At 38.9% G+C, this 19,591-nt stretch overlaps 1 protein-coding gene across 10 annotated transcripts in view; it reads left to right on the forward strand.

The window, feature by feature from the left end:
* LOC5574971 (histone deacetylase 4) overlaps positions 1–19,591 on the forward strand; it is a 252,457-nt gene that overhangs the window by 164,397 nt on the left and 68,469 nt on the right. The window contains exons 1-2 of one of the 10 annotated variants that reach the window (XM_021842194.1): positions 832–948; positions 2,165–2,950. The exons of 5 other annotated variants lie outside the window; for them this stretch is intronic. In XM_021842194.1, coding sequence (XP_021697886.1) covers positions 2,932–2,950 — 19 coding nt within the window. In that variant the 5' untranslated portion in view covers positions 832–948; positions 2,165–2,931. Of the gene's footprint in view, positions 1–831; positions 1,169–2,164; positions 2,951–19,591 lie in introns of those variants that run through there. 4 more of the 10 variants (XM_021842187.1, XM_021842181.1, XM_021842183.1 and 1 more) reach the window with 4 other exon arrangements.

Here is a 19,591-nt window from a genome sequence, read left to right on the forward strand (position 1 = left end):
TTTCACTAATCGCTTTCTGTAAAAATCATGGTCCGCTGCACATCATTAGAGTATGTTCATCGTCTACTGCTACAGCTCTGATTATATAGACCGATACAGATGCGATGTTTTTCTTCCCTTACTTTGATCGTGGTTTGAAATCTATAGGGCTCTGCACAAAAATCGTCCTTTCTCGTTTACTCCTACATGAATTCAGAAAACCACAAGGCCAGTAAACGTCAAAATCACATACAAAATCAAAACAGTGCAGAGGCCTATTGGGCTCCGTACAAATATCAATCTCTCTCTTTCACTCTACCATGAAATTAGTAAACAATAAGGCCAGTAAACGTCAAAATCTCATACAAAAACAAAACAGTGCAGAGCCCCTTTGTTAACGGCAATGCCTGCTCCTTAAAGGTGTTAAACGAATAGAAGGTATTTGCTACTGGGACTGTTTTCGGTGCATCGGAAGGAATTGTGTTTGCATAAGTAAATTCTAACAAAATTGCAAAAACATTTTCCTTTTATTGTCTTAACCATCTTACCCTTAGGTTCCCTTTTCCCTCAGCCACTTATGCTGCACATTCCGCTTCATCACAACCCATGTCGAACCATCTCCTTCTCAGCTGATAAATATTGCCCTTTTGCTCCCCGTCATCCTAGTAGCTCCACTCTCGTGCACTCAGTCCAAGCGGCATCGCATCCAAGTAACCCGCAGTCAGCAGAACCAACACAAGCTCAAGCACTCAGCAGAGCCGAACGGAGCCGCTGCTTCGTTCGGATCGCGTTCGGCTGCTGGTGGGTGGTTGCTGCCGCCAAGCTCGATTCGTGTGGTCTCGCGATCGCGACCGCGACAACCAGTTTCGAGAGTTACTTCGCGCTGAGTAGACGTGTTTTTGTAGTGTTGTTGCGTATAGCGCCCAGACCAGTGTGAAAGAAGAGAGTTATCTACACACATCACACAAAGTTAGTACCGCGCCGCGTGCGTCCGTTACTTGCGTTGCATCGCGCGCTTCGTCCCCTCTTTCTGGCGTTGCGGTCGGTTGTTGTGTTAGAACAGTTTCTGCATTACAACAAACTGTCATTTTTTTGCATTGGGAGGTGTTCGCGAAGAAGGCAAGAGAGTGTTTTTTTAAAGGTACGACAGACGGTCGGCGAAACAGGGTGGTTAGGAAGAAGGTGAAAGGTTTGATTGTCGCGTCGCGTTTGATTTATGGTTTGGAATTTTTTTTTGTGTGATTCGTGCCTTGACTTTGTGTATGGAGGCGCTCTAATCAAGAAGAAAGGCATGCTTTGATTGAGGGCTTTTTGCCATACATAAGGCGGCCGATTGGCCGACACAGTGGCGAAGATTGGAGTCCGTTCCGAGTACCGTTGGATTGATAGTTTGCGATGAAGAATTTTCTGATTGGTGTTTTACGATGCGTTGGAATGCGGAGAAGAAGAGAATGAATTAAGCCTTTTAACCGTCGGGCAGACGGTGAATTGCACGTTTCGGAAAGTAGTGTGCTAATTGAAGAAGATAAATGAAAGTAAACAGAGGAAAAGTGTGAAATGCGCATGCAGAAGAGAAGAAAAAGTGAGCGAATTATAGCGAAAGAAGCAATCGAAGAAACCTGTTTCTTGTTTCGCAAATTAGGAGAACAAACATGACCAACAAGTTGCTTTGTGGGACCAGTTTGTTGACCATTAGAAAAACCAGATAGCCGACGCTCACACCCAAAGCCTATCAATGAGACATAAATTTTTGCTGGAAATGAACAGCGAAGTTGATTATCGCAAAAAGTTCACCTCGGTAATCGAGTCAACAGCCAGACATTACTCATTCTGTTTACGAAACGGAATAATATCAGCAATCATTATCACAACAAAAGAGATCCAGTGCGCTGGAAAAGTACCGATCGCACAGCACTTTTTTTTTCCACTCGGCTCTCTTTTGTTGTGACCCTTCGTGTCTCTTCGTTCGTCCGACTGCGACCCGGTCGCAGTAGCCGATGACGGCTGCTGCCGTGATTCGTGACAGATGATCGATCGATTACTTTGATCGGACGACTTCGGTCCATCTCGGCGTCCGCCGCCACCTTCCTCAGTCTACTGCGATGATTGTTTTTTGTTTGTGCGATCAATGTCCTCAAATGCTAATGTGATCGGGCCCGTTGTTTATGGTTTCTCTTTATTACAGTTTTTTTGGTCGAGTGTTGTTGTTTTGACGAAATTCCAGCGGCGTATTGAGAGCACGCGGTGACTCGATGATAGATTTGGGGAACCGGTTCGCGCCCGGTTCGAAAGTTGTTTCGCACGGAGGTACGACATCGTAAAAAAAAGTTCGGCGTCTGGAAATTCGTAAATCACGCATACAATTTCGGACGATCAGCCGAACACAAAGCGTGCCGCGAAAAGGTGAAAGAGAGATATCGGTGAATGTGCAGAAGAGAAAAAAAAAGTGAGAAAGTTTTGAAAGTTGAACCCGTTTTGGGGAAGAAGAATCCGTCGAACAGAAGAATGCTTGAGCTAAGTGGTGTTTTGTGATTATTGAGTTGGAATTTCACGACTCGGTTATCTTCTCAAAAGTGAATAAAAAGAGTAATCGAGTGAGTAACCCGTCCGGCTCCGGGTGGCATCCGGAGTTTGTTTTTTGTTTACGAAAAAACGACACAACCGCATTGAAATCAAAAGAATAAAACGAAGAGGGAATTAAAAAAAAGGATGATACACTGATAAAGTCGGTCAACCGATTTTGCTGTTTTGTAAACAACCATAAGACGACGACGACGACTACAGCATGTGTTGTAGTCCAGCGATTCGCTAGGCGAAGAAGTGTGTCGCGCGTCGAAAGGCTGGCGATACGTTACGCCATTGTCGCCAAATCGTCGTAACCTTGGTGGGATCCCTTCGCCTGGCGCTGGCATTCCACCCGTAGACAGCTGCCCCCGTTTACGCAGTCACGAGATGCACGTTTTGAAAATTGGTGAGTTAACCCTTGCAGGACGACTTTTTTATGTTCATAGTGTTACAGAAAAAGCAAAATAGTCATCAGAACAGCATACACGATCTGTCAAAAGCATAAAATGTAGTCAAGATATTGTAGGTGCTCTAAATTGTTTTGGAGCTAAAATCCGTCAATCTACTACTATCTATCTTCATTGATTTCATTCTGCCGAACATAAAAACTGGGTTATTAAGACTTATCCGTCTCGAAAGGGTTAAGCAGCTTAACGTCAGCTGATTTTTACGATCAGTGTTTTTTTTTCGTTATGCTCGGTAGATTAACGGCAAAGTAGGCTACGTGATATCCAACATGCGCGTCGACACACGCGCGCGTTATGATTGCTAGCTACGATTGACAATAAACGAAGAAGCCAGATGAAACCAACAGGTTATGTTCCCATCATCATCGGCTCTGATAAATGATTCAGGCGATGGAATCGAATGCACAGAAATGCTCCAGATGGTAGGTGCTTATCGATCCTAGATACCCGCTGCACGCAATGCATCGACGCTCTTTGATGTTTTGTTTCAAGCGTCGCAATCGCTATAACACTCAATAACTGGCAAAAAGTGACTCATTTTACGGCTCGGCCTGTTATTATTACCGCCGTCTCGATGCAGGGTGGGGAAAATTCCGAGATCTGACACTGGGTTGTAATTATTGTTACGGGTTGGAATGATTTGTTCATGATTTATGTGGCTACTTTGTTGTCGAATAGCGTTGCATTATTGGCAGACTGGAGCACTAGACCTGTTGTTTGCGAAATTAGTCATGAATCACATTTTGCGGATGTGATCTGACTCTATCGACTTCGCAAGCCATAGTAGTTAGGACGTGGCCGATGCAAACTCCAAAATGTTTTTGACAATTCCGCAAATAATTTTATTTCATAACTGATCAGCTAGGAAATGTCATTGATTCTGATGTTATGTTACTTTCACAAAAATGACTAACACGTGCTTTGTGAATTGGGCGAAACTGATAAAATGTAAACAATTCAAGAAAATATTGCGATGAAATTGTTAGTTAGAATAGACTATTCACTGCTCTTAAACTTTTCTCTTGCCGATAATTTAACTATTTAAAAAACCTCAAATTTGTAAAAGACAAAACTTCACTGTTTGTAAAACAACACTGTTTTTGATTACGAAAGTAACACGGCGAGTCGAAAATAAAACACGTCGAGAGTAAACGACGACACTGCAAACAAAACATAAACAAGGTGAACATGGTGGTCGAAATTGAAATCAAAATGTAAACACGGCGTAAAGTAAGTCGTTGTAAGCTTTAGAATTTTTCAAGGTATGCTTGAAAGCTTCCATTCGATGTGTGTTCTTTAGAATACAATACTTCTTTGATATTATGTTTTACCCTAGTTAATTTTTGAACATTAGGTGATCGCTGAGGTGAGCACACTTTAGCTATATTTAAGCTGCCCAGCTGAATACAAAGCTGCGGTATTTCGTACCAGATAATTTTCAGTATAACCTACCTGAATAAGAAATGAATGAGCCCTGCATAAGAGGTAAAATACCTCAAATAATACCTCAGGCATATTCTACAAACACCAAACTGATAATTGGATCAGGTATTGTAATACCTTAATAATACATGATAAATTTTCATATAGAAATGAAATTTTTCAATAGTAGTTCAATAGATAGATTTCGAATATCTCAATAAGATATTTCTTATTGTTTTAAACAATATTTTTAATACCACACTAATACCCGAACTACTGAACAATACCTGACTAAGGTTATGATGATACCAAAATATGGTATGAACAAGGATTTCTCAAAATTTCATTTTGTCAGTAAATCTGGGAGCTCAACCTCCAAATGGTAGCTAATGATGCAACAATCAAACTTTTGTATGGGGGGAACTCTGCAAAATGTCGCTTAGGGGTTGCCCCGTTGATTTATGAAAAAGTCCTATTTTGGTGAGTATCAATAAAGTATTTCTAGTTCAGCATAGCATCATGAAAAAAAATGAAAATTATATTTATATTTTTTTACGCCAAACCCTCGGAGTCTAAACTATCTCAGAAAAATATGTTTATATGTTTTTCACGAAAATATACTACAGAACGGGATTTACAATTTCTAGTATGAAAAATACAGCCCAAATTCAAAAACTTCCGATTATGGGATTATACTTTTAATACTGATCTCTAGCGAGCAAACAAATCGATTTTAATACTCTGCTGGTTCAAACAGCGTACATCTTAAGTGTATCTTCACCTTCTAAACCACAGCTCAAATTTCCAAGAGCACAAATCTTGAGAACCAGAAAGCAATCTTCGCTTAAAATTTGATCGATCGGTCACCACCAGTGAGTGATTAATCGATCAAGTTTTCAGCTTACACGATTGTACGGTTCTCCAGATTTGTGCTCTTGCAGATTTGAGGTTTGGCTTCGATTCATCTTCACCTTAATTCAGAGTTAAATCGTGGGCCAGATTTATAGCTCTTCGTGCAAATCTACTGTATAATGATTTGCTGGGTAGTATCGAAAATTTAATTAAGATGAAAAGGTATGGCAGCTTCTACTGCCGGCCACTTCAATTGTCGCCGTTACGAGGATAGGAGCATCTTTTTAAAGGAGCTTTCACGAGAGGTCAACGACTCAATAAAGGGATTCTTGTTATTTTAAAGTAATATTAAGTAATATCTTTGCCAAAAAAAGGTTATTTATGAAACCCACCCACCGAGGGGGTAACGCTTTTTGTAAGGTACACTGTTAAAAATAATGAATATTACACGCCATGTAAACTTCATTTATGCGAGGTAAACATGACGTCATGTAAATTTAAGTCTGAAATCATGTTAAAATGTGTTATATGTCATGTAATCACTCAGGATCCTGCTGAATTACATGACATATAATTGAAGTTTACATGACATATCATGTAAATATCCATGATATTCCACGCTCCAATTATGTGCATTATACAGTGCTGTTCTGAATAATAGCAGCGCATGTCGATTTTCATACAAAATGCTCAACTTTGACATGCTGTAGTTTTGTTCCCTTTCAAGCAATCGAGTTGAAATTTTCCCCACAGAACTACAAATATGACCAATTTTGTAAACACAAAATTTCATAATTTTCTAAGCCCCTGCCGGAAAGTGAGATACTAGCTGAAATTGTTCGAAAAAATAGCAGTTTTAAAAATTTGAATTTCGGCTTGACATTATAGTTTTAAATTGTATATTACTTACTATTGGAACAATCTCCTCCTAGTTATCAAACCTACACCTAAACCGAAAATGTTTAAAATATTTGTAGAAGAAAAATTTTAAAATGAAAAACTGCTATTTTTTCGAAAAATTTCACCTAGTGTCTCACTTTTCGGCAGGGACTCAGAAAAAAACTGAAAATTTTTAGTTACAATTGATCATATTTGTAGTTCTGTGGAGAAAATTTCAGCTCGATTGCTAGAAAGGGAACAAAACTACAGCATGTCAAAGTTGAGCATTTTGTATGAAAATCGACATGTGCTGCTATTATTCAGAACAGCACTGTATGTCTCAGAAATTTAGACGTTTCGTTCGAACTGTGTACCGGGGCAAGTGGGTAAGTGGGGTAAGTGAAAATAATTGGTATATTTTACTGAATATGTGAATTAACGTTTTAAACTCGTGCGTGAACCTTTGAGGCCATTCAGAACATTGCAATAAGTAAGATATTCCTGAGATTATTCAACCATTTTTGCATAATACAGGGAAAGATTGTTAACCTGTCAACTATTACTCCGTAACAAGTTGGTGACGTACAATCTTATTTTAATATTTTCAGTGGAAAATAGTTTTCTGTACCACTTCTGACAGTTTCAAACTGCAATAAAAAAAGTTTTAGAATTAATTCGACATAGACCTAAAAATAACTAAATTGAAACACCTTCAATTTTCTAATCACGTGGGGCAAGTGAAAAGTTTTTCATTAGAGATTGAATTTTTGTTTTCTCTTCAGGTAGCTATAAGTAAATAAGGTTCGCAATTATCATAGAACAACAGAACGTGCTGATAATTCAAGAAACACTATACTCAAAGCGTTAAAAGGTATTATCAGGGAACTTCTCATAAAAGAGGTTGCCAAACATTAAGATATCAATATGTGTACTTCGGACAGCCGATTTAAAGGGAGACGTTGATTGAAAAGTTCCAACATAAGACAGTTATGTAAAGCTAGTTCGAAACATAAAAATGGGGTATTGGTCTATCCACATAAAACAGATTCTAAATACTTTACTGAAGGATTTCGTTTGACGTCTCCCAATGAGTTATCCGACGTCATATCCGATTTTTTACCAGAAATATAAATTTTCGATTACACTCAAAATTTCAATTACTGAAACGAACTTTGAAATATTTTTTTTTTCAAATAAATATGCTAGAGCAGGAATAGATTTTTATTACACTCTAAATTTTATTTCACTTAATGAAATACGAAATACCATAAATCCTGATTTTTTACCCCATTTACTTAAAAATCAACATTCAAAGCAATCTCTAAGTTGATGGACATCTTAGTATAAATAGTAATTTTGGATCACACTAAAATTTTCTTGTGCTTAAAATCTAAGAAACATAATGTGTTCAAGCCTATTTGCTGGTAAATAAAAATTCACAACGACGACATGTGTATATTTTTGAAATTACAATTTTCACGAGTCATCGCATTAAGTTTAGATTTACAGAAAATAGACAGTGGTGAGGTTTTCGTAAATTTTAGTGAATAATATTGAGTGTAATCAAAATGTTTCTACACAAATTTGTTCAATTGATTTCTATAAGTCAATTTATGTAGAAAAAATAAAAAAGGGTGTTTCGTAGCTCTTTAAGTGAAATACACATTTGGAGTACAGTGAATAATTTTGTTTTCTGCTCGAACATGTTCACAAGCCTTTATATTCAAATTTATGTAAAAAAAACTGAATGAATTGGCTTTCAATTTGGAAATATAAGCAAAAAAGTTTAAAAATAGGGGTTTTCGTATATTTTTAACTAAAATAAATTCGGATTATAATCAAACACTTCTATTTCTGCCTAAACATTTTCATTGGGTTTGAATTCATGACGACAAAAAAGACGATAACATGCGTTAACATGGTTAAAGTTTGATTCATAGGCAAACAGCTTTGAGAAAATGCGTTTCAAGTACAGTGAACTTTGAGTTTAATAAAAAAATGGTTTCTTCTTGCAAACATGTTCGTTGGAGTTCTAAAATTATCAAAAAATACCTTATTTCATCGCTTGGAATGGTGTTGCATTGTTTAATTTGTTGCTTTTGGAAGTTTTCTTAAACTACCTTAAGTAATAAAACGGTACTTTTCAGTGCTACTAAAACAGTACTTTTTAGTAGAGTAAAGTGGGCAAAAGTTCGAGTGGGGTAAGAGTTTCTTTTTAAGATTTCTAGCTCAATTCAAAACAAATCTTATAAATGTCATGGTGGTTCGAATGCTATTCAAGTAAGAAACTTTCAATCCAAATATCATAAAAATCGATTGAGATTTGGAAAAGTTATGGCTATTTGTTGTTTTTCAACGTGAATATTGTAATTTTTGGTCAAACTTTCGTTGCATGGAACCAACTGAAGATAAAATCTTTTTCAATATTTTATGTAGGGACGTTTCTAGGCCTATCATAAGGTTGCTTTGAGGTGTATAAGTTTTTGCATAAATGCTTGAAAACAATTTTTGGCCCATAGTGGGGCAAAAGTTCGAATCAGCGGGGCAAAAGTTCGACCCATATATAAAATCACGAAAAAATTTGCAAATTGTCTAAAATCCACATATTATCTTCAAATTTAGTTAATTTGTCTGATCGTGTGAAAACTGTCACCAAAATTTTACATTTTCACTTTGTTTTGCGAAAAACTGCTATTTTTGAGTATATTACAATCAACCCGGTTTTAGGCAATTTTTTGATGAAAATTTAGTGTGTATTTTTCGTCAAACTTAAGTTTACGGCTGGTGTAAAGTATGCCTGTCATAAAAGGATCGATATTTTGTGTTTTAGCCAGTGAACTTTTGCTCCACACTAGATTCGAACTCTTGCCCCACCGGTGGGGCAAAAGTTCGAATAAGACAATCAATTTTGAAACTGTTATAACTAAAAATGGGTAAATATTTTGACACAAGTTTGTTCAGCAAAATTATAGCCAATATGTTGAAGGTTCACTGTATGGTATTTGTTTTGTTTTAACTGCTATTGTTTTCCTGGAAACTTTGATTATACCACTAAGGTCGAACTTTTGCCCCACCTTACTCTACTATTTTTCCTACTATTGATCCATTTACGATCCTTGTTTGGACCCGTGCCTTCGATTTTTCGTTGGTCTCGTTGGCGAAAGCTAGCGGTGGTAATCCTTCTTGGACACCGTCTTGGGAAAAAACCCCTCGAAGGTCACGTCTTCTCTCGTTTATTCACTAAACATGATTGCAACTACAAACAAAAGGAAGGGTGAACCTCTGAATTCACAACTTCCTTCCAAAAAAGTGGGATTTAAAACTGTCACTAATCGTGGCAAGAATGGAAGAAAGGATGTTTCTCCGGAATGCGCACTCTCTTCCAAGGGTGTAATGGTTAATGCTGAAAAAAAAAATAGAAATTGCACCTACTTCTAGCGAAATGTTTGTCTATGATTTTGATTTTTTAACTGAACAATTGAGTCAAATGATAGACGCATTGTTCAAAACAACCACAACGGCTGAAGCAGTCCAAGTTGGTGTAAAATTAATAATAAAATTGCTATCGGATTACGTTTGAATGGATCCAAATATGTGTTTAAATATTTTAAATTGGAATGCTCGTTCTTTGAATGGTAAAGAGGACGAGCTGTTTAACAGATAATAACATTTATATACCAGTTATTACTGATATTTAGTTGAAACCTGGATCGAAACTCTAAAGAGATAAAAGCTTTTTTGTTTAACGTAATGATAGAATTGATAGGGCATGTGGGGGAGTTGCAATCATCATTCATAGGCGTATAAAACATCAACTTTTTTCGTTATTTAAAACCAAAGTTTTTAAATCTTTGGGTTTTTCTGTTGAATTACAGCTTGATGAATACACTTTCATAGCTGCCTATTTGCCTTTTCAATGCACTGTACAGCCAGTTAATTTGCTCCGAGCTGACTTGCGAAAATTGACTCGCAATTAGTCAAAAAAAATTGTCTTTGTTTCGGAATCCGCCATTCGACCACTCACCAACTTTTGAGTGTAACAAATTTGATTCGTTCCAACAAATCTGAAAGCTGTTCTACTGATCTAGCTCTTCTAGACATAGAAAAATCATTCGACAGTTTTTGGCATGAAGGCATGATTGTAAAATAAAAAAAAAATCCATTCAAGAATAATTAAAATTTATCTGTCAAATCGTCAGATTAATTATCAGAACTCCGAAGCCTAAGAGACTTGCTGGCGTTCCTCAAGGCAGCATTTGGGGTCAATATCATACAATATTTTTACACCTGACTTGCCTGAGCTACCTCAGGGATGTCAAAAAAAATTTTTTTTGGCCTCTCCGCCAAAGGAGGAAGCCTACGTGTCATCTGTAGTAGCTTGCAAAAATGTTTGGATATGTTTTCTTCATAAAAGTCGTCCATTATTTACGTAAAGATTCATAGACTCCAAAAAGTCTTACCATGGAGAAACCGTCAAAATTGCACAAATGGGAGATTTCTCTTCATGCTTTCAAAACTCAACTTATAATATAAACCAAAAGCTTTATACAGTCGACTCTCCACATCTCGATGTTCTACATCTCGATATCTCTCCCTATGTCGATGATTACTTCGGTCCCTTCATTCTGCATACGATTTCTCTCTCCATATCTCGATATCCTCCTTATCTCGATAGCTCCATATCTCGATGCGTTCCTGATAATTGTTCGTTCCCAATTTTCTCTCCATATGTCGATATGAAGATTATCAAAGGTTACTAGACCAGATTGAAGTGATTCAGAACAATTTGAAAACTCGAAATGAAGTTTGTTTGTTTATTATTTTCCTAGTAACGAAGTGATTTTCAATCTAGTGTTCATTAAATTAATGATCTTTGTCTCGATCTCTCCCTATCTCGATGGTCCCTTCGATATCGAGATGTGGAGAGGCGACTGTATTTGAATCCTTCAAGTAGACATGTTGTCACGATGAGACGAGCTCCAATAGGTCTGATGAAGTACCGCTACAAATCGATGAGCGGTTCTGTCCAGATAGACCCTGCCGAATCTCCCCAGAAGCGGATGATCCACTTCAGAAAAGCTCCAGAACCGTTTATTGATGCCCATCTCCCAGAGAGAGTTCAACACTAGGTCGATCAATCATGACATGACGAAGAGAACGCGGCGCCTACTTTGCTGAACGATTCCTTTCTCGCCTTTGGAGAAGCCAATCGTTTTATCATCCATTTGGAGACTCCATTTAAGATTTAAGAGCAATTGATGCTGTTTAAAATGCCATTTGCCACACCGGGCCTGCTTTCCCTGATGCCACAGTTTTTGCTCCTTCTTCTTGTGTTTTTTTTTTGTTTTGCGTGAAAACACAATTACCGGCATTAAAGTTTGTTTCATTGCCGGCAACCGCCGCGCCGCCGGGGCGAACACTAATTGCTGACGCACTTGGCTGAGCAGCAAATAGCCGCGCAGCATTCAAGAGTCAGAGCCCAGAGAATCAGTGATTGCCCGACCTGGCTCGAACCGGAATCGTCCGGATTCGATTAGTAGGTTTACGACGATGCTGGCGATGAGTTGCCGAGTGCACGCTCGACCGAGTCCCGGCGGGTTCCATTTCGGTTAATGCCTTTTATTTCAGAGAGACACCTCTGCATATGTTGTGGTGGTGCAACAAAATACACATATGACTTTTTTTTTCCTAACGCCCAGTGTTGACACTTTAGAGATAGAACGTGCTAGATCGTGGTGAGATAAGCAATTAGGGTCATTGAAGAGCTGCGAGGAAGCTCTCGTTCGGAAGATTTGTGATAACAGTGTAAACACTTATACCGTGGAAGTAATGGTACTTGCAAGTGGTAAATTAGCCCGAAAAGATTCGTATTGAAGCCCCAGATAATTTCTCTAGATGTACAGACTAAAACCACAAGCCAGTTTACCAAAATATAAAATAGATAGGTTCGAGTGGAACGAGCAATTGTATTATTGAATAATTGGATAATTTGGTGAGCTCGTTCCATGCTGTTTTTATAGTGTTTCAACTAGATGACCTGGATCTCCAGAACTTCATGAAAATTTTGATTGGCATAGCCTGCCAGTTAACAACATTGCGACTAAGCATGGGAAACACTCAGTTTTAGCGTTCCCCTCATTCACTTCCACACGCATTCACGAGCGAGGTTGCCGTTTCTCCAACCAAGCTTCTGCAAGAGAAGTCTTCCAGCTTCTGGAAGAAAAGTCTTCCAGCTTCATGAAGAAAAATTTTCCAGCTTCTGGAAAACAAGTCTTTCAACTTCTGCAAGTGAAGTCCTCCAGCTTCTGCAAGAGAAGTCTTCAAGCTTCTGGAAGAGAAGTATTCCAGCTTCTGATAGAGAAGTCTTCCAGTTTATGGAAGAGAAATTTTTCAGCTTCTGGAATAGAAGTCTTCCAGCTTCTGGAAGGAAAGTCTTCTAGCTTCGGGAAGAGAAGTCTTCCAGCTTCTAGAAGAGAAGTCTTCCAGCTTCTGGAAGAGAAGTCTTCCAGCTTCTGGAAGAGAAGTCTTCCAGCTTCTGGAAGAGAAGTCTTCCAACTTCTGGAAAAGAAGTCTTCCAGCTTCTGGAAGAAAAGTCTTCCAGCTTCATGAAGAAAAATTTTCCAGCTTCTGGAAAAGAAGTCTTTCAACTTCTGCAAGTGAAGTCCTCCAGCTTCTGCAAGAGTCAAGTCTTCAAGCTGCTGGAAGAGAAGTATTCCAGCTTCTGATAGAGAAGTCTTCGAGTTTATGGAAGATAAGTCTTCCAGCTTCTGGAAGAGAAGGCTCCCAGCTTCTGAAAGTCTTCCAGCTTATAGAAGAGAGTCTTCCAGTAGTCTTCCAGCTGCTGGAATAAAAAAAAATCTTCCAGCCTCTGGAAGAGAAGTCTTCCAGCTTCTGGAATCAAATTCATACAGCTTTTGGAAGAGAAGTCTTCCAACTTCTGGAAGAAAAGTCTTCCAGCTTCATGAAGAAAAATTTTCCAGCTTCTGGAAAAGAAGTCTTTCAACCTCTGCAAGAGAAGTCCTCCAGCTTCTGCAAGAGCAGTCTTCAAGCTTCTGGAAGAGAAATATTCCAGCTTCTGATAGAGAAGTCTTCCAGTTTATGGAAGAGAAGTCTTCCAGCTTCTGGAAGAGAAGGCTTCCAGTTTCTGAAAGTCTTCCAGCTTATGGAAGAGAAGTTTTCCAGCTTATAGAAGAGAAGTCTCCTAGCTTCTGGAAGATAAGTCTTTCAGCTGCTGGAATAAAAAAAAATCTTCCAGCCTCTGGAAGAGAAGTCTTTCAGCTTCTGGAATAAAAAAAATCTTCCAGCCTCTGGATGAGAAGTCTTTCAGCTTCTGGAAGAGAAATTTTTCAGTTTTTGTAAGAGAAGTCTACCAGCTTCTGGAAGAAAAGTCTCCCAGCTTCTAGAAATCATGTCTTCCAGATTCTGGAAAAAAAAGACCTCCTGCTTCTGGAAAAAAAAACTTCCTGCTTCTGGAAGAGAAGTCTGCTAGCTTATGTAAGAGAAGTCTCCCAGCTTTTGGAAAAGAAGTCTTCCAGCTTCTAGAAGATAAGTCTTCCAGCTTCATGAAGAAAAATTTTCCAGCTTCTGGAAGGGAAGTTTTCCAACTTCTGCAAGAGAAGTCCTCCAGCTTCTGCAAGAGAAGTCTTCAAGCTTCTGGAAGGGAAGTTTTCCAGCTTCTGGAAGAGAAGTCTTCCAGGTTCTGGAAAAGAAGTCTTCCAACTTCTGGAAGTGAAGTCTTCCAACTTCTGCATGAGAAGCCCTCCAGCTTCCGCAAGAGAAGTTTTCAAGCTTCTGGAAGAGAAGGCTTCCAGCTTCTGAAAGTCTTTCAGCTTCTGGAAGAGAAGTCTACCAGCTTCTGGAACAGAAGTCTTTCAACTTCTGCAAGAGAAGTCCTCCAGCTTTCGCAAGAGAAGTCTTCAAGCTTCTGGAAGAGAAGGCTTCCAGCTTCTGAAAGTCTTTCAGCTTCTGGAAGAGAAGGCTTCCAGCTTCTGAATGTCTTTCAGCTTCTGGAAGAGAAGTCTTCCACCTCCTGGAAGAGAAGTCTTCCAACTTCTGGAAGAGAAGTCTTCCAGCTTCTGGAAAAGAAGTCTTCCAACTTCTGGAAGAGAAGTTCTTCAGCTTCTGGAAGAGAAGTCTTTCAGCTTCTGGAAGAGAAGTCTTCCAACTTCTGGAAGAAAAGTGTTCCAATTTCTGTAAAAGAAGTCTTCCAGCTTCTAGAAGAGAAGTGTTCCAGCTTCTGGAAGCGAAGTCTTCCAGCTTCAGGAAAAGAAGTCTTCCAGCTTGTGCAAGAGAAGTCTTCCAGCTTCTGGAAGAGAAGTCTTCCATCTTCTGGAAGAGAAGTCTTCCAACTTCTGGAAAGAAGTCTTCCAACTTCTGGAAAGAAGTCTTCCAACTTCTGGAAGAGAAGTCTTCCAACTTCTAGAAGAGAAGTCTTCCAGCTCCTGGAAGAGAAGTCTTCCAGCTTCCGAAAGTTTTCTAGCTTCTGGAAGAGAAATCTTGCAGCTTCTGGAAGAGAAGTTTTCTAGCTTTCGCAAGATAAGTCTTCCAGCTTGTGGAAGAGAAGTCTTCCAGCTTCTAGAAGAGAAGTCTTCCGGCTTCTGGAAGAGAAATCTCCCAGCTTCTAGAAGAGAAGTTTTCCAGCTTCTGAAAGTTTTCTAGCTTCTGGAAGAGAAGGCTTCTAGCTTCTGGAAGAGAAGTACTCCAGGTTCTGGAAGAAAAGTACTCCAGTTTCTGGAAGAGAAGTCTTCCAGCTTTCGCAAGAGAAGTCTCCCAGCTTCTAGAAGAGAAGTCTTCCAGCTTCTGAAAGTTTTCTAGCTTCTGGAAGAGAAATCTTGCAGCTTCTGGAAGTGAAGTCTTCTAGCTTTCGCAAGATAAGTCTTCCAACTTCTGGAAGAGAAGTCTTCCAACATCTGAAACAAAAGTCTTCAACTTCTGGAAGAGAAGTCTTCCAACTTCTGGAAGAATTGTGTTCCAACTTCTGGAAAATAAGTCTTCCAGCTTCTAGAAGAAAAATGTTCCAGCTTCTGGAAGAGAAGTCTTCTAGGTTCAGGAAAAGAAGTCTTCCAACTTCTGGAAGAGAAGTCTTCCAACTTCTGGAAGAGAAGTCTTCCAGCTTCTGGAAGAAAAGTCTTCCAACTTCTGGAAGAAATTTTCCAGCATCTAGAAGAGAAGTCTTTCAGCTGCTGGAAAAGAAGTCTTTCAGCTTCTGGAAGAGAAGTCTTCCAGCTTCTGGAAGAGAAGTCTTCCAGCTTCAGGAAAAGAAGTCTTTCAGCTTCTGGAAGAGAAGTCTTCCAGCTTCTGGAAGAGAAGTCTTCCAGCTTCTAGAAGAGAAGTCTTCCAGCTTCAGGAAAAGAAGTCTTCCAACTTCTGGAAGAGAAGTCTTCCAGCTTCTAGAAGAGAAGCCTTTCAGCTTCTGGAACAGAAGTCTTCCAGCTTCTGGAAGAAAAGTGTTCCAACTTCTGGAAGAGAAGTCTTCCAGCTTCTAGAAGAGAAGTCTTTCAGCTTCTGGAAGAGAAGTCTTCCGGCTTCTGGAAGAGAAGTCTTCCAGCTTCTGGAAGAGAAGTCTTCCACCTTCTGGAAGAGAAGTCTTCCAGCATCTGGAAGATAATACTTCCAGCTTCTTGAAGAGAAGTCTTCAAACTTCTGGAAGAGAAGTCTTCCAGCTTCTGGAAGATAGTCTTCCAGCTTGTGCAAGAGAAGTCTTCCAGCTTCTGGAAAAGAAGTCTTCCAGCCTCTGAGAAGTCTTCCAGCTTCTAAAAAATAAGTCTACCAGCTTCTGGAAGAGAAGTCTTCTTGCTCCTGGAAAAGAAGTCTACCAGCTTCAGCAAGAGAAGTCTTCCAGCTTCTAGAAGAGAGAACCAGTCGTTCTGACGACTCCATTTAATATACAAATAGTACGAAGGTCGTTTATGACTGCGTCGTTGCAGAGTGTTTAGAGTTCTCTACATTACAGATTCATCAAAAATCCTTCGGGGATTCCTCCAGAATATCTCTAGTATTCTTCCAAAGTCCTTCTGGCATTCTTCCAGAATCCTTCGAGCATTCTTCCAGAACCCTTGGAGGATTCATTCAGAATCTTTCGGGGATTCCATCAGAATCTCTCGGGGATTCTTCCAGAATCATTCTAGGATTCCTCCAGAATCCTTCAGTCATTCTGCCATCCTTCGAGGATTTATTCAGAATCATGCAGAAGCTGCTCGAAGGCTTGCTTAAGATTTTTTCTATAAATTTATCCACGAATTTCTCGAGGATTTCTTCTTAAAATATCTCTTAGCATTACTCGTAGAATTACATCAGAAATTTCACCACAGATTCTTGCTGGTATTATTTTAATAATTCGTCGCACTCCTTCACGAGCTGCATCAGATATTCAGATATTCATATTCACAATTTGTCTCGCAATTCCTCTGTTAACTCCTCTAGGACTTTCTCCAGGGAAACTTATTGAAATCCAGTCTGGGATTCCTTCAATAATTCTTCCACAGATTCTCACTAGATTTTAGGAGAAAAACTCTAAAAATCGAAACCAACTACATGAAATTCAACCTTACCACCGTATTAACATCACATCATCATTTCCAATTCCGGGAAAGATTTACGCAGCGTTCGAATGTCTAAAATTATCACGTTTTGTTCGGCAGTGCTGGCTGTTGATCCAACCATTTATCATACGCCAACTGTTTGAGAGGATTATTGAGTTCCGTTTGAAGGCACACAACCACCATTTGTCCACAGCGATGACCGACAGGGAACATCCACCAGATAAATTGACGTCCAATTAGCAAGTTCGAGGTATTCTTCCAGAATGTACAGAATGTGATTTTGTTTCTTCTTATTGGCATTACGTCCTCAATGAGACAGAGTCTGCTCCTCAGCACTTCCGCTGTTTATAACTGATAGCTTTCTTTGCAGGCACGATGGTACTCTATGCCCAGGAAAATCAAGATAATATCCATTACGTAAAGATTTTGAACCCATCAGGAATCGAACCCAGACACCGTCAACATGGCATTCCTTCGAAGCCGTGGACGTCACAATTATCCTAAGGAAGGCCCCTGTGACTTTGCGTGGAGGGCAAAACACACACACCGCCGGAAAACGCCAGATTGATTCAACATGAAAGAGAGTGCAGTTTTTTTCTGTTGAAATGAATATCCACCCACGGACTGCTGCCGATAAGAACGCTCCGAGCGATGATCGTCGTAACTTTCTCGGAAGAAACCTTCCCGCCCTCGATGTGATGGTGATAGCCTAGTCTTTAATGCAACACGTCTCGATGGAACACGCCAGCCGCACTATGGGCGATCAGGTGGACAAAAATCGAAAAAAAATGGCTTGTGATAGGGTATTCTTGTTCATCATTGCATAGTTAACACTTCTGTTTGGATTTTTTCTGGAATATCAGATTAAGAACTGTTGTAGTTTCATTGATATAGTATTTATAGAATTATGTTTGCTTTAATTTCTAGCATAGCTTTTGAGTAAGCTTTCGAACATCGTATGAAGTTTTGTATAAAATATTACGATTTTGTAGTATATTCCGTTCAACGTTTACCTAGTTGAATGGAATATTCTACAAAATCGTAATATGTTATATAGAACTTTGTACAATATTTGAAAGCTTACACAAAAAGCTTACTCAAAAGCTATGCTAGAAATTAAAGCTAAAGATTACGCCAGGGGATAATTAAATACCATAAAACCATTCATATCGTCGTAAGTATGTAAGTTCTAATATTTATAATGGTTTTTCCACCAATTATCGCACAAGTGGCTTATAAGTATTATCTTGTTTCGAACAGTAGTTTTTTTTTTTAAACAAAATATAAAGTTTGTATCACAAAAATCAATAATATGACATAAAATGGCAAACATATTTTTGACCGCCAATCGATATGGAAACCGCCCATAGTGAGACGAGGCAGATAATGATGGTGGTGATTACCACTGTGCAAAATTCATGCGAATTCTAGAAACGGCTGTTGGGTAGGTCGTTGAGACGTTGGGTTTGCTGCAGAGTGCAACAAATTGGTGTTGAAGCAGCAAACAGGCGAATGAACGAACGCCTACGCGTTTGCGGGAATCACTTTCGTAAAGACATTCGTCTTCAAGCACAAGCGTTGATTGGTCGTTCATTTCACTGTAACAAAAAGATTGCGGAGAATCTTGGGTTTGGGTAGTTTCGGAACTATTTTGATGACTTTCAGATAAGGTATCTGAACAAAATTATGTGATCCGACAGGACAACCTTTAATCATCTTAACAAAGATCATTCATCATCGAATAGCACTCTTCCACAGACGCTTCTTATCACTGCAGTGATAAGGTTGCAACCTTGGCATTTTTACATTAATCAAAAGGACTTAGAGCCAGAGTCCAATTCAAAAAAAAAAACAACAAAATTTTTGTTTCCTAAATAAGTAAAACGTTTTTAATTTCTTTTTGCAGATCCTGTTTTATAATTTTCATGGTGGGATCGCGAGTGCGTTGAAATTGTCTTCTCCTCACGTTTTTAAGACGGATCAAGAGTTTAAGATCATCGTCTACAATCACGGATTCAAATTTTGGTATTGCAACGCCCCTGGCTTCAACAATGGAATTTGCTAAAGTTTCAAGAGCATTGACAATATCAAGTTTTTTTTTTGTAAAAAAATGTTAACATCAAGATTACTATCTATATATGTTTCACATATATTCCAGTCGGCTCGAAAATAATTGAAAATAGGGCTGATAAGATTGAGAATCGAAATATAACAGGAACATGATCAGAATCAAAATCAGCATGAGTAACGCGTTGGCTACAAAAGTGGCTAGAGTCGGTTAATACCAAATCAATTCGTAGAAGGGTTTCTAGAAGAGGAAAAACAAGTAGAGCCATCAGGGTATCAAATTGAGAAATGTCCAGAAGAGCACTCATCAAATAAAATTCTGCCCTTGGAATTGCTTTGCGAATTATTCCATGAACGATGTTTTGCACAGAAGTCACCAATGACAAAAAAATTGACTTATTGCACGTCAATTTCCGCAAGTCAGTTTGAAACAAATGAACTTGCTGCCTAGATCCAGGTTTCAAATAAGTTTCAGTATTAATTGCCATATGTATGTTATAAGCTGTTAGAAAATTAAACACTTCGTCGGTCTACTGTGTGGATTAAAATAATGACTAATAAAAGCGCATCTCATTACATACCAAATTTTGTACAATTTGGCCTAATAAAACATTATGCAAAAAAACCACCAAGAAAATTTTACCAAACGTCCCGCTCCCAGAAACTGCCATGTATCAATTTGAACAAATTTTCTACGGAATTCAATGTTTGCATGAAGTTTTAACATTTCACTTAAACGAACAGGAACATTCGAGCAGGATTCTGAGAAGTTTGCCAAGCGGAAATCGCTGCATTTGCTGAGGACTGACTGCTTGGACG

The sequence above is a fragment of the Aedes aegypti genome, chromosome 1, assembly GCF_002204515.2.
Source record: "Aedes aegypti strain LVP_AGWG chromosome 1, AaegL5.0 Primary Assembly, whole genome shotgun sequence".
Classification (NCBI taxonomy): Eukaryota; Metazoa; Arthropoda; class Insecta; order Diptera; family Culicidae; genus Aedes; species Aedes aegypti.